At 42.3% G+C, this 15,284-nt stretch overlaps 1 protein-coding gene across 7 annotated transcripts in view; it reads left to right on the top strand.

The window, feature by feature from the left end:
* Positions 1-15,284, top strand: part of Pxk (PX domain containing serine/threonine kinase like) — an 84,923-nt gene that overhangs the window by 54,014 nt on the left and 15,625 nt on the right. For 5 of the 7 annotated variants that reach the window (XR_004945869.1, XM_036198670.1, XM_036198673.1 and 2 more), the window contains exons 10-17: positions 3,198-3,359; positions 3,716-3,833; positions 5,127-5,205; positions 7,296-7,344; positions 10,763-10,840; positions 11,471-11,557; positions 12,084-12,150; positions 14,694-14,756. Coding sequence is in view for 6 of the 7 variants with exons in the window: in XM_036198670.1 (XP_036054563.1) it covers positions 3,198-3,359; positions 3,716-3,833; positions 5,127-5,205; positions 7,296-7,344; positions 10,763-10,840; positions 11,471-11,557; positions 12,084-12,150; positions 14,694-14,756 (703 nt within the window). In the remaining variant the exon portion in view is untranslated. The remainder of the gene's footprint in view (positions 1-3,197; positions 3,360-3,715; positions 3,834-5,126; positions 5,206-7,295; positions 7,345-10,762; positions 10,841-11,470; positions 11,558-12,083; positions 12,151-14,693; positions 14,757-15,284) is intronic. The other 2 variants (XM_036198672.1, XM_036198676.1) reach the window with 1 other exon arrangement.

Below are 15,284 nucleotides of genomic sequence, written 5' to 3'. Positions count from 1 at the left end.
GATCTTAACTGCTGAGCCACTCCTTTCTGCAGCCCCTAGAATAACAGTTTTTTTCATCCAAAAGCAGAGACATTGTCTTGTTTATCTATAACTTGATAGCATTGCCATATTTTTCCCCAATAAGCAAATATTTGAGATGAAGGTGGCAGTAATTTAGATCTATAAATTCCAAAAGTTTATAGCCAGGCGGTGGTGGTGCACACCTGTAATCCCAGCATGTGGGAGGCAGAGGCAGGTGGATCTCTGTGAGTTCAAGACCAGCCTGGGCTACAGAGCTAGTCCAGGACAGCCTCCAAAGCTACAGAGAAACCCTGTCTCGAAAAAGAAAAAAAAAAAAAGAAAAAATCCAAATGTTTGGCTATTGGAATTTGGTGTCTGACCTTTTAAGAACTTTACTATGTGGATCTTACCTTTATCTCTGTACCAATTTTTTTTTAACTTCATTATTATTATTTTCCAAGTGTGGGCATGTAAGTCATGCTATGTGTGACATAAGGTCAGAGGACAACTTCGTGAAGTAGGTTCCCTGTTTCTTCCTTTACATTGAACATCTGGTTGACCCAAGATTTTTTGTTTCTTTTTTCTTTCTTTCTTTCTTCCTTCCTTCCTTTCTTTCTTTCCTTTTTTTTTTTCTTTTTTTCCTGAGAAAAAGTGTAGCTCTGGCTGTCCTTGAGTGCATTGTGTAGAACAGGCTGACTTTGTACTCAGGGTTCTTCATGCCTTTGCATGCTAGGATTAAAGGCATGCACTACCATGCTTGGCCCCATATGTCTTCTTTATAGAACTGTAAAGGTTTTTTTGGGCTGGATGGAGATATAACTCATCAGGATAGTGTTTTTTAGTGTCGAAAGGCACAAAGTAATTCTCAAGGCTAAGAGAGAAATGGAGAGAGGGAGAAAATAGTGCCAACTTTGGCCTTGTCGTCTTCTCTACATAATATTCTCTAGGCTTCTGAGATTGCACATTCCCATCAAGAGGTTTAAGCATAACCCTATTCCCATGTTATATATATGTATGTGTATGTATGTATGATAGTAGGTAGTAAGATATGTACATACATGTGTGTTTTGGTGTAAGGGTACACTTGTCTATGCACAAGTGTGGAGGCCAGAGGTCAACAGCAATGTCTTCCTGTTATTGTCCACCTCATTTTTTTTTTTTTTTGGCCGGAGCTGAGGACCGAACCCAGGGCCTTGCGCAAGCGCTCTACCACTGAGCTAAATCCCCAACTCCTGACCTCATTTTTTGAGACAGGGTTTCTCAATGAACCTGGAATTCACCAGTTACCTAGGCTAGTTGACTAATAAGTGCCAGGGATCTACTTGTCTTTCCCTTCTGCCCCAGAGCTGGAGTTACAAGACAGCCAGGGATACACAGATAAACCTTGTCTTGAAAAATAAAAAAAATTAATTTTTTTTTTCAAGACAGGGTTTCTCTGTGTAGCTTTGGAGCCTTTCCTGGAACATCACTCTGTAGCCCAGGCTGGCCTTGAACTCAAGAGATCCATCTGCCTTTGCCTCCTGAGTGCTGGGATCAAAGGCGTGCACCACCACTGCCTGGCAAGAATAAGACTTTTTTTTTTTTTAAGGATGAGATTTATCTATTTATTTATTTTATTTTATGTGCATTGGTGTTTTGCCTACATGTATGTCTACTCAAGGGTTTCAGATCTTGGAATTACAGACAGTTGTGAGCTTCCATGTGGCTGCTGGGAATTGAACCCAGGTCCTATGGAAGAATAGTCAGTGATCTTAACTGCTGAGCCATCTCTCCAGCCCTTAAGGATGAGATTTTTAAAGCCAGCCCCTGGAAAGAGATGTTAGCGTATTTCCTTCTGTCTTTGCTGGATTGCCTGGGCACCCCTGGCTGCCACTGCTCTAGTTCCTCAGGTCATGTACACATCTGTTGCTGAGTGAGTCACTGTTGTTGTTGTTGTTTTTTTTTTTCCCCTGAGACAGGGTTTTTCTGTGTAGCTTTGCACCTGGATCTCACCCTGTAGACCAGTCTGGCCTTGAACTCACAAAGATCCACCTGCCTCTGCCTCCTGAGTGCTGGGATTAAAGGTGTGTGCCATCACCACCCTGCAAGTCACTGTTAATCTACATTGAAGCTGAAAAGTTTGCTCCTTTTTGGGGAGGCCAGAAACCTACTTTGTATTTTTGTTAATAAAAACTAAATATGTTCCAAGTAGATATTGAACGAGAGATGTTCTCAATTTAACCCCTTTTCCTAAGTGGTTGGCAGAGACACTGATGCCATAGCTTTATGAGTCCATGCAGGTGAAACAGGAACTTCCTCAGAAGAGAGTTGGCCTACTGGGACTAGGAAGTTCCCAGAGCAGAGCCTTTCGAATCAGAGCTGTTCCCTGTAGTGGGTAGCCATTTCACCGATAGTTCCCTCCAAGCTAATTCTCTTCATCTGGGAAAAGGGGAGTGTTGTCTCTGACAGTCTCACAGCCATGAGGCACTCTGTGCCACTTCTTTTTCCAAAGAAAGGATGGAGGGGCATTTTAACCTTTGCCGAGGAGTTAACTCCTAGCCTCCCTCCTGCATGATGAGAAAGTTGCTACTGAGCTACATGCCCAGCTGAAATGCTTTTTCCTTTTTTCATTTACTTGTTTGTTTATGTGTGGGTGTGTGCATGCCACAGCACAAGTGTGGAAGTTAGAGGACATTTGGCAGTTGGTTCCCTCTTTCCTTCATGTCTGCTCCAAGGATTGGACTCAGTTTGTCAGATTTGGTGGTTACCTTTTACCCTGAGTCATCTTGTTCTTCCCCCAAATTTTTTTTAAATTTTTGATTTTTCGAAACAGGGTTTTTCTTTGTAACATTGCCCTGGCTGTCCTGGAACTCACTCTGTAGACCAGGCTAGCCTTGAACTCACAGAGATCTACCTGCCTCTGCTTCTGCCTCCCAAGTGCTGGGATTAAAGGTGTGCACAACCACCATCCAGCACCCCCACAAATATTTAAAACATGAATTTAACCTATGTTATATAGACATGAATTGGGAACAATTCAATGTGCACATTTTTTATTTTATTTTATTATATATATATAAAATTTTTTTTGGAGCTGAGGATCGAACCCAGGGCCTTGCACTTGCTAGGCAAGCACTCTACCACTGAGCTAAATCCCTAACCCTTATTTTTTATTTTATTTTATTTTTTTTATATTTTAATGTGCACATTTTTAATAGGTACTAAAGTTTCTCCACGACAAAGGATTTCCTTATGGCCATCTTCATGCAGCTAATGTGATGATGGATGGCAACACTTGCCGACTGCTAGATCTTGAAAATTCCTTATTGGGTCTTCCTTCCTTCTACCGATCCTACTTCACACAATTCAGGAAAATCAATGTAAGTTGTGACAGTCATGACAGGTCTGTGTTTAGGTACAGATCACCCTATGCATTATGCAGTGAAAAATACAGTTAGTTAGACTGTACCTTGTTTCCATTTCTCTCATGAAGTATTGCCGGATCTTTAAGAGGCAAAGATGAAATGGTGCGTGGGACAAGGAAGTGAATAGAATCATTGATTGAAAATGACCTATTGCTTAAATCAGAATAATGCCTTGTGAGCTTTTGAAAAAGACTTTGGGGTTACATTGGGAATGGGGCTGCCCCTGAGCCTTGTTTCTCAGTGGAAGTCTGGACAGGAGCAGTGAGGCCAATTATTGAAGGTTGAACATGGCACTGCTTTTTCTTCCCCAGACACTAGAAAGTGTAGATGTCCACTGCTTTGGCCACTTACTGTATGAAATGACATATGGACGACCTCCAGACTCCGTGCCTATCGACTACTTTCCTCCTGCACCATCCATGGCTGTAGGTCAGTATGGAGCTTGGGAGTGGGGTCTGCTGGGATCTGGTAGTCTGCAGACCTACTTAACCTCTTTCCAAAGTCCTAGAAAGATCCAGAGGAAGTTGTCATCCTCCACAGACAGAGCACACATCAGTGAACATTCAGATGGCTTGTCCGTCTGTTCAGCTGTCTGAAGCCTTTGGTGAAACTTCTGTAAACTGCATTATAATTCTGGAAGCAGGAGGATGGAAAGAGAACTATGGCCAGCTTGGGGTTTAATCAGAAGCATAAGTGAAGGTCAGGCAACTTGAAGTCAGACTTGAGGAGCTAGTCAAGTGTCAGAGTATCATCCAAGCCTAAGTGGGAGTTGGAAGGAACTGGAGAGCTGTGGCTAGAAGCCTAGAAAATAAGGGCCTAGCTGTCCCAGCCAGGCCTCCAGATTCTCATGTAAGTGTCGTCAAGGAGCTGTTACAGCCTTACCCAAGGAGACTAAGGAGAACCAAAGGACAGATGAGGCATAAGGACTGATGTAAACTCATCTCAGACTCATGAACCTATCTTCTGAATGGCCAGCTCAGAGCTCAAGGCTGGTAGAAAGAGGGCCCAAGGTAGCTTTTGGAACGCTTTGTTTGGCATATGTAAATTACTCCGTCAAAGTTTCACTGTGCCAAACGAGGCAGTTCAAGAGAACAGACCCTGGGACTGTTTCTTGCTGAATTTGAACCTATGAGTAGGAGAATCTAGTCACTCACTTATAGCATTGTGTTGGATGATGAAGGGTCAGCAGCTGGCACTTTGTGTGCTGGTTTCCATTAAAAGCAAACAAGCAGCAAAATCTTTTTTTTTTTTTTTTCCTTTTTGAGACAGGGTTCCTCTGTGTAGTTTTTGGTGCCTGTCCTGGATCTTGCTCTGTAGACTAGGCTGGCCTCAAACTCACAGCTCCTGGCTCTTCCTCCCGAGTGCTGGGATTACAGGCATGTGCCACCACCACCTGGCAACAAAATCTTTCAAGTTCAGAATTTTGCTTCTCTCTAAAAAGAACAATTGTATGAATACAATCTTGATACTTCACTGCATTTATCCTTGAGTATACTTAGCTTTCTGTGAGCATGTGGTTTCTGAGGCATTTCTTTTGAGTCATTGAAAATGCCAGCATTTCCCATCCCCCCACATATGCCATCTGTCTGTATGTGAAGTTTTTGACACTGTCCTGATCAGCCTGCAGACAGTTGTTACAAAGAGATGTCAAACTTTTCCTCAGCAAGTGGATCTTCGAGAGAGTGTTCTGTGGAACTAAAATGTGTATCTGTTCATTTCAAGTGGCCGTGTTGGAGTCTACGCTGTCTTGTGAAGCCTGTAAAAATGGCATGCCTACTGTCTCCCGGCTTTTACAGATGCCGTAAGTCAATCATATGCATTGGTTGTAATCTTGATAACTGTGCTGAATCTTGGACTACTGTGCCCAGAGCCCAGTACCATGGTAAAGACTCAGTGGTGATCCCTGCAGGGTTGAAGTGACTGGCTTACTCTGAGTCTCTTACAGCATGATACCATGACCTTGCCTTGTGTCCTCTCTGCTTAGTCCAATTGCTGTTCTAGAACACCAGTGTCCTTTTCACATGTGTTCCATCACCATTAGCATTTGTGTGTGTGTGTGTGTGTGTGTGTGTGTGTGTGTGTGTGTGTGTGTATGTGTGTGTGTGTGTAGCTCCTAATTTAGGAAATATAGAAGGAGGGCCCTCTCCAGCACCCCTCTCTGCTGAACCTGCTCCAGCTACCAGCTGGCCCCCAGCTGTGTGTAGCTGGCATCCTCGGGCCTTTGGTGGGCCTGCCCTCCACAAGGAATTGGGTGTTCTTGGGCTCCTGTGCTTTTGCCATTAAACTCCTAGCATGTATCAAACCTTGTGCTAAGGGTCTAAGAACTCCTGTCAACAGAGTTGTGAGGGTTTCAGAGTGCTGATGCCTCCCTGGGGCCTCTCCCTTAGGTGCTCTTCCTTCATGGAGAGGCTAAGGGTGCTGTAACTGAAGTCAGACAAACTTGTGAATGGATCTCAGCTTCATTCCTTATCCCGGGAGGACTTGGGCAAGCTTCCTCAATGTGTTGAGAAGTTTCCCTAGCTCTGCCTGCTTTGTCTGTACCACCAGCTTGTTGTCTAGCAAAGGTGGAGGACAAAGTGAAGGTAGAGGCTATGACTAACTTCAGGTCCTTCATTCCTTCTTCCTATGTGGTTAGAGAAGCCTCCTATAGGCCTGGCTGATGAGTAGATACTGCAGCATGTTTCCAAACCAACAGCGCTAATAACAGTGTACATGTGAAAAGATAGATCAACTTTAAAAGCTACATTTTTCACATAGACTCCTAAGTCAAAGTGCATTTGGTTAGGAGCAGTATGAGGCTGATACACTTGAGTTTGTACACGGGTTCTCTTCCCCCAGGGCACTTTGCCTCTCCCCAACTCCAGCATCAAGCAAATGTTTTGTCTTCTTCTAAAACTTTCCACCCTATGGGCTTCAGCTTTGAAAAGAACAGCTGAAGAGGTGTGACTATGTTTAGTGGAGATATGAGGCCTGGAAGTCAGTGGATGAGTGGCAGGGCAAGGTCACAAAGGACCCTGTTAAAGGCAACTGTCATGGGGTAAATTTCTGTCTTTATAAAAGAATTCTTGCCGGGCTGTGGTGACACATGCTTTTAATCTCAGCCTCAGGAGGCAGAGCCAGGAGCATCTCTGTGAATTCCAGGCCAGCCTGGGCTGCAGAGTGAGTTCCAGGACAGGCTCCAAAGCTATACAGAGAAACCCTGTCTTGAAAAACCAAACCAAACCAAACTAACCAAACAAACAAACAAACAAAAACAAATAAAATAAAACCAAATAAAAGAATTCTCACTTTAAGATCACTTAACCACTTGGGCACTATCTAAGCAAGCCTTGTAACCAGAGCAGTTCAGGGTTCCTCCTACTGCTGTTTCTAATAACACACCTTTGAAGAAATAACTGATACAATCCAGAAGCTGATGCTTTAGAATGAAGCATGAGAAACAAAAGAAAATTATTTTTCACTTAGATTCCAGTCATGACAGTTCAAAATGTATCAATTTGTAGAATAAACTACCATTTCTAAGGCAGGAAAAATAAATAGTTCTGTTTAAAAACATCTACTAAATATATTATTTGCAACATTTGTAAACTGGTATTTACTGAAAATTTTTGCAAATATTATACTGCTCATAGTGTCAAGTATAACTGACCTGGCCCCCTTCCTAATAGCACCTCCGAGGGCACAGCAAGTGATGTGTGAATATCTTTGCCTTGGCTAACACACTTAGTGCTAGGCTGGACTGGCTTAGGGACCGAGATGTCCTGAGCTGCTCTTACCCACTCAGAGAGTGTGCCTGGTTTAAGGGAGATTTTGTGTGTGTGTGTGTGTGTGTGTGTGTGTGTTACTGGGATTAGACTCAGGACCTTACTCATTTGTTTGTTTTTTTTACAGATTATTCAGTGATGTTTTACTAACAACTTCTGAAAAGCCACAGTTTAAGGTAAAGCAAATTGTATAAATTTTGGATTTGTGACATAAGTAAATTGGCTTTGAAATTAATTTTTTGTTGTTGTTGTTTTGTTTTGTTTTTTCGAGACAGGTTTCTCTGTGTAGTTTTGTGCCTTTCCTGGAACTTACTTTGTAGACCAGACTGGCCTCGAACTCATAGAGATTCGCCTGCATCTGCCTCCTGAGTGCTGGGATTAAAGGCATATGCCACCACCGTCTGGCTGAAATTAATTTTTTAAAAACAACAAAAATATTCATAATATGAAAAATTATGAGACAATCTAAATATCCTATAACTAGTTACTGTTTTGATCATTTATAATGCATGGGGTTGTTTTGGTTTTAGGATTTGTTGTTTTTGTTTTTGTTTTTGTTTTTTTGTTTTTTTAAACAGATTTGGATGGCCTGGAACTTGCAGCAATCCTCTTGTGCCTGCCTCCCCAATACTGGGTTCTAGGCATACACCATCATGCCTAGCTATAGTGCATATATTTAAAAATGTTATCTAATAAAAGTAAAATGTATAAAGGCATTGTAATAATGTAGAAAGTGATTATTATTTAGGCTAATATCAACAGAATAGGTGGGATCTGGAAGAGAATATAAACCTAAACATCTGAATCTAAAAAAAAATCTGGAACGAAGTCTCAAGAGAAGCAGCAGTGTGGTAGGACATTCATGGGCTCTGGAACTGAAAAGCCAGAGCCAGACCTTGCACTGCTCTGTGGCTGCTAGTAACTAGTCATTTGCTATTGGGGCCATGTCGTTTTCTGCAGTGGGGTTGGCCTGTGCACTGCAGCATGGGAAGCAGCAGCACCCCTGGCTCTCCCCTGGATGGTAGTAAAACTTACACCTCCTCATATGATTCTTCTGTTGTTTTTGTTTTTAATTTTGTTTTAGGAATCTCCACATTGGCTTCTACAGTGACTATATTATCATACTAACAGTGCACAAGGTTCCAGTTTCTCTACATCCCTGCCAAGACTTGTTACTCTTTTTTACATGTATGAGTGTTTTACCTACATATTTGTCTATGTACTACACACATGTCTGGTGCCTACAGAGGCCAGGAGAGGGCATTAGAATCCCTGGAACTGAGGTTTAGATAAATGATCATGAGCTGCCATGAAGGTGCTGGGAACCACACTCAGATCTTTTGCAAGAACAGTAGGTACTCTTAACCACTGACCCTTCTCTTAACCTAACTGGTTATAATTCCTTATTATTATTATTCGGGTTTGTTTGTCTTTTGCAACAAGGTCTTACTTTGTAGCTTGTTGGCCTGAAGTTTGCTGTAGTTCAGGCTCGCATAGAACTTAATTCTCCTGCCTTGGCTTCTCAAGTGCTGGGATTAAAACATGCCTTACTTAATTTCTTTTCTTTTCTTTTCTTTTTTTTTTAAGATTTATTTATTTATTTTGTATACAGCATGTATGACTACAGGTCAGAAGAGGGCACCAGGTCTCATTACAGATGGTTGTGAGCCACCATGTGGTTTCTGGGAATTGAACTCAGGACCTCTGGAAGAGCAGTCAGTGCTCTTAACCTCTGAGCCATCTCTTCAGCCCACTAGACTTAATTTCTTAATTAATTTTTTGATAGTGTTCATCATAATGGCTATGAAGGAATATGATATCTTAGTGTGAATTTGATTTGTATTTCTTCAGTGTTAAACATCTTTTTTAGATGGTGAAAAGATAATTTGATAATGCAGATGTTTTTATCATTTGTATATTTTTTATGAAGAAATTTCTATTAAAACCCTTTACCCATTTTTTTACTTCTCTCTCTTTCTCTTTCTCTCTCATTATGTATACAGTGTTCTGCCAGCAGAGGGCACCAGATCTCATTATAGATGGTTGTGAGCGACCATGTGGTTGCTGGGAACTGAACTCAGGACCTCTAGAAGAGTAGCCAGTGCCCTTAACCTCTGAACCATCTCTCCAGCCCTCTCCCCCCACCCCCTTTTCTCATTCTTAAATTGGGTTCCATGTTTCTGTTGTTCATTTGCAGTTTTTATATCTTCTGATATTAAGTCCTTTAAGATAAGTATTAAAATATTTTAAATTTCATTGTTGGAGATATCCTTTGTTGAACAAAGTTTTAATTTTGATGAGTCCAAGTTACTCATTGGTTTTTTTTTTTTTTCATTGCCTGTGTTTTTAGTATCATATCCAAGAAATCATTTCCAGCAGGGTATGATGGTATGTGCCTGTAATTCCTGAGGCAAGAGGATCATTAGTTCAAGACCAGGCTGAGCTATAGAAAGTGCCAGGCTAGCCTGGGCCATACAGTAAGACCCTCCCTTATGAGAAAGAACCAGTCCTAGAGATGGGTGGTGGCAAACATAGCAGCCGAGGAGGCTGCAGCACGAGGATCACAAGTGCATTCAAGTTTGCTTGTGCTACAGAATTCAAGTCTAAACACCTCAGGGAGATGCTGGCCCCCCAAAAAGATAGACAGATTAATATGTAAATTAATTTTTTTAGTAAAAAGAAAATATTAGCCTGACAGTGGTGGATGCACCTTTAAATCCCAGGACTCAGAGGCAGTGGCAGACAGATCTCTGAGTTTGAGGCCAGCCTGCTCTGCAGAACAAGTTCTAGGACAGCCAAGGCTACATAGAGAAACCCTATGTTGAAACACCAAACAGAAAGAAAGGAAGAAAGAAAGAAAGGAAGGAAAGAAGGAAGGAAGGAAGGAAGAGAAAGAAAGAGAGAAAGAAAGAGAGAAGGAAGGAAATAATGACAAATCCAGTGCTGCAATGACCCTTCCCTGGGCTTTAGGACAATTAGATCTTGTACCTATGTTGAATTAATTTTCAAATATGACTTAAGATAGTAATCTAATTTTACTATTTTTCATGTAGATATTTAACTTTTACCAACATTCTTTTGAAGCAATTGTTCTTTTGTGCATTTTTTTTTTTTTTTTTAATTTTCCAGAGCTGAGGACTGAACCCAGGGCCTTATGCTTGCTAGGCAAGTGCTCTACCACTGAGCTAAATCCCCAACCCCATTGTGCATTTTTAACACTTCTGTGGAAGGCCATTTGTCTGTGTATATGTGGGTGTGTTTCTGGAACTTCTCATTCTGGTCTATTAGCTGTATAATAATTAGTTTGAAACAAGGTTTTGTGAGATCATGTAATAGGTTTTGATGCCTTGTTCTTTGAGATTGCTTTGGCAATTCTTGAATAACTTGAAACAGTTTGTTTATGCTTTAATTTTATGCACTGAATGCCCAAAAGTGCTATAAAGGTGAGTATAGGGGGTGTAGATGGAGCGTGTGGTTTTAACTGGTTTTGTTCTAGAGGACTTCCCATGTGATAATGGCTGCTGCGGAGTGTGTTCAGGACTCAGGGATACCAACGACTTCAATCAGTAGTTCATGTACTACTTTTCCTTTCAGATTCCCACAAAATTAAAAGAGGCATTGAGAACTGCCAAAGAATGTATAGAAAAGAGACTCGTTGAAGAACAGAAGCAGGTAAGCTGGCTGTAGTCCTTCCCTATTAGTGCCCTCATTCCCTGCCATGAGGGTCACAATGATTGGCTTTTGACTGTTCACTTGGTAAACATTTTGTGCATAGTTGCTCTCAACCAGATTTTGGGCTAAGTGCTATGACACAGAGCAGAATATCTCACAGTCTAGCCCTCAGTCTGTGAGGAACAGCACATGCACAGGAGTGATGGATGAACCTTCATGATTGGGTTTTACTAGGTGGAGTTGGTTGGCAGCACTCATTTTTCTGTAGAGAGAGATGGTAGAAAGGAATGGGAAAGTGAGAAGGATTATCATCACTTAGCATACCCTGCTCCCATAGATCTTGACTTGAACCACAAGACAGCAGGCTAAGAAAGCTGTTTAGGGCTGGAGAGATGGCTCGTTCTTCCAGAGGTCCTGAGTTCAGTTCTCAGCAACCACATGATGGCTCACAACCATCTGTAATGAGATCTGGCGCCCTCTTCTGGCCTGCAGGCAGAACACTGTATACATAATAAATAAATCTTTAAAAAAAAACAAAGAAAGAACTGTTTATCTTAACAGTACAAGTCTCATTAGGCTCCTGCTGTAGGTAGAATTTGCTTACACTTGTGGGGACATGGTCTCTTAAAGATTCACCAGCATCGAAGACTAACTAGAGCTCAGTCACACCATGGGTCTGAGGAAGAAAGGAAGAGGAGAAAGATCCTAGCTCGAAAGGTAAGCCAGTTGTCTGTCCCTGTGCTCTCCTTTAAGTTCTTGACTGCATATGAAGAAAATTCTAAAGCTAATGGTGTACATTTTAATGACCCATTTTATGCTATATCCCAGATACACACACACACACACACACACACACGCACGCACGCACGCACGCACGCACGCACGCACGCACCACAGAAGCATAATGGACCATATAGTTTCCTGGTTCGTTAGGCCTATTTGGCATAAATCGGAGGAAATGGTGGACTTGGGTAGTTATGTCAGCATTCTTGATTTTATTTTCCCTTTGGCTTGTGGCTTCTTTACTGCATTAGGAAGTCAAATAGACCATTCTCTGTAGCTGGCGAAACATATATCTAGATTTTATTTTTATTTTTCTCTCTTTTTTCTCTAGAATTTTTTTAACTCTCAGCTAAAGTGTGCCTTTTCTTGTCTGGGGGGATGAAGTGGTGGCTGCACAATTCAATAAAAAAATGTGTGCCTTTTCTTTGTTTACCACACACTATTTTTTTTATTGTTAAAGAAATCAAAACGATCTGCTGTTGAAAACAGTGAGGAGCAGCCAGTGAAGCACAACTCCAACAACTCAGGTAACTAACTGGTCTCGGTGACTGGAACCCAGCATGCAGAGATGCAGTCAGACTGTGGGTGCTGTAGAGATTTGACTGAGCAATGCAGCGATGAGTTCAGAGATTAGAACTCTGTCCCTAGTGAAAATTGTGACAACATTCATATTCCTACCTTTCCACTGATAGCTAGACTCAGTCATTCAGAGACACGAAGCATTTGATGTGGAAGAGAAATAGGCCCTTCTGTGTACATGGAAATTAGCCTAAATCTTGCCTTCTGCTCTGGGGCTCCTATGGTTGGAAAAAGAGAAGGGAGTTTTCAGTAACCCAGGCAGTTTCAGCCCTTGGAGAATGAGGCGTGGGAAGGGGAAATTGAAGTTTAGCTGATTATACTTTAACAAGATAAAGGACCCATAAGAAAGGGAGGAGCTGAATATGCAAAGAGGAGAGTGATTGAGAAGCTAGAGGGCCAGGAGTGAGCATTGAAAGCTCCTCTGTCAGTTTTAGGTGTGGAGGAAGCCCATTCATCATCCCAGAGTGAGGAGGGACAGGTGATGAAGCAGAAGTCTTTAAAAGTGAAAGGGCTGGACATAACCTTGTACATACCTGTGGTCCCAGCTACTCAGGAGACTGAGACAGATTATTTGAGGCCATGAATTGGAAATCAACCTGGACACTATAGTGAGACTGGATAGATGGATGGATGGATGGATGGATGGATGGATGGATGGATGGATGAATGGGTGGGTGGATGGGTGGATGGATCAGTGGATCAATCACAGGTTATGCCTCATTTTCCTTGGTCAATTCAGATAAGAGATGTCTGCTTATACTAGAGGAAATACTGTGAGGTATGCAGGAGAACTGAGATGTACCTTGAAGGCTAGATGAAGGCATCTGGAGAGTGCCAGAGATGTGGGTAGAGCTGGAAATTTAAATATTGGAATGTGAATCCTAAGACACTAGAAATAGGATGAGAGTAGCTGGGCACTTGGGAGGCAGAGCAGGCGGATATTCAGGTTTGAAGCCAGCCTGGTCTACAGAGTGAGTTCTAGGACAGCCAGCACTACATGGAGGAAGCCATGTTTTGAAAAACCAAGCAAATAAAAACAAAAATCATAGCCAAGACACTTTAGGAGTTTAGGAAAGCCAAGTACTGGTTATTGATGGAAATGTATAGATTAGTTACCAACCCAACTGGAATCACAAATTCAGTCTTTTATTTTTAAGATCGGTTAGTACTACAAACAGTAGGAAAGCAGCCTTATTGAGTTTTACCTCTTCCCTTTTCAGCAGATTAATCCTATTATACAGAGCTGAGGAAGTACTGTGAAGAATGCAAAGTGTGGTTTATCTAGGACCCATCTCCATTGTGTCCATGGGGCACCAACACATCCTCTGAGTCATTAGTGGAGTGATAGCTGGAGGCCTAACCTTGGAGCTAGTGGTGGCTTTTCAGTGCTGGAGAACAACAGCCCTCCCTTTAGGTGGCTTCAGGTGAAGGAGCTCTAGCTGTCCCTTCCACAGGGCTTTACTTTCCTATTCCAAACAAGAGGCTTCTGCTGTGGGTGCTACTTCTTTGTTGGGCTGACTGATATTTTCGAGGGATTTTCCAGCTACAGGGATTTGGGATTTTGCTTATGGTTTTTACCCTAAATGAGGGTGTTTACTGAATTTCATGAAAGAAAACGTCTAGAAAATCCACAGATTCAGGACCGAGCCTCTTTAACTGAATGTACCTGCTGGTAAAGTTGATCTTCAATAGGTCATGCCTTATTTTCCTTGGTCAGTTCATATAGGAAGATGTTTGCCTACCCTAGAGGAGATACTGAGAGGCACACAGGAGAACTGGGCTGGGTACGGTCACACACTGCCTGTAATTGCACTGTCCTGGAGGTTGAGGCTAGTCTTAGTGAGACTGCCTCAAACATAAATGGATGAATGTGAGTAAAGCCTGAGTTGGGTGTAGTGGTACACACTTTTAATCCCAGCACTTGGGAACCAGAAGCAGGTGAATCTCTATAAGTTAAAGATCTACATAGTGAGTTCCAGGACAGCCAGAGCTACATAGAAAGACCCTGTCTCAGAAAAGGAGTCTGATGTGGTAGTGTATGCCTGGGCTTCCAGTACTTAGGAGACTAAGACAAAATAATTGTTGAGTAGGCTACAAGGAATGAATAAAGAGTGAGGAAGGGAAGGAGAGAGGGGGGTATGTGTGTGAATGCTACAAGGTGCACTTGCTTCCTTTGTGGGAGACTTATACCAGACTGCTGTCACCACTGTCATTTGTCATTACCCAAGCATCGGATTGGTTCAGAAAGAAATACTGCAACCAGTGCATATAGCACATTTCCCCATTGGTCCATGAGCCTTAGTGACCTGGTGGAGGAAATACACCCTACACTGGAGGGAAAGCCTTTCACTACTGGGTACTTTTCTAAATTTTCTGTCCCTTGTCTCATGCTGGGCTAATTACAGATCCTCAAACAATGCTAAGTTTCTGCTCATGCTAAGTTTAAAATGTCTGTCTTTGGTACCCATGAAGATTTCTCTGTTTTTCTTAGCAGGATCTGGGGCCAGCTCACCTCTCACATCCCCATCATCTCCAACTCCACCCTCCACAGCAGGTCAGTAATGTGTAAGGCAGTATGCCTTCTTCCTCTTCACCCAAGCATCTCAGGAGTTAGACCTCACCTGTCTTCTCCAGATGTCCATATGCAAATGCAAACCATGTGTTATCTGAAGGGGTTGAGGGGCTGTGCTCTCAGGCTCAGTGCTCAGGGGACAGGCTGGTTTCAGGACTCCTCTGAGCCAGGTCCTCTCTGGCTCATGCTTGCTGTTGGCTGAAAAGTTTCTTGCAAGGCTCCTTGGGTCAGAGCTTATCTTGGGTCAAAACAAACACACTGTTGTCCTAGACTTTGTCCTCCCTCAGCTTTCTCCTCCAGACCTTCCTATTGTGAGTTTGTAACTGCAGAGCTAAGGCGCTGCCTGGTACAGAGTGAAATATCCCCATTAACTAATTTCCTAGGGGTTGGGGATTTAGCTCAGTGGTAGGGCGCTTGCCTAGCAAGCGCAAGACCCTGGGTTCGATCCTCAACTCAAAAAAAAAAAAAAAAAAAAAACAAAGAAACAACAAAAAAAACCTAATTTCCTGA

Source organism: Onychomys torridus, chromosome 9 (genome assembly GCF_903995425.1).
Source record: "Onychomys torridus chromosome 9, mOncTor1.1, whole genome shotgun sequence".
In the NCBI taxonomy this organism is placed as follows: domain Eukaryota; kingdom Metazoa; phylum Chordata; class Mammalia; order Rodentia; family Cricetidae; genus Onychomys; species Onychomys torridus.
The sequence above is the reverse complement of the archived record's forward strand: the minus strand, read 5'-3'. Positions and strand labels throughout refer to the sequence as shown.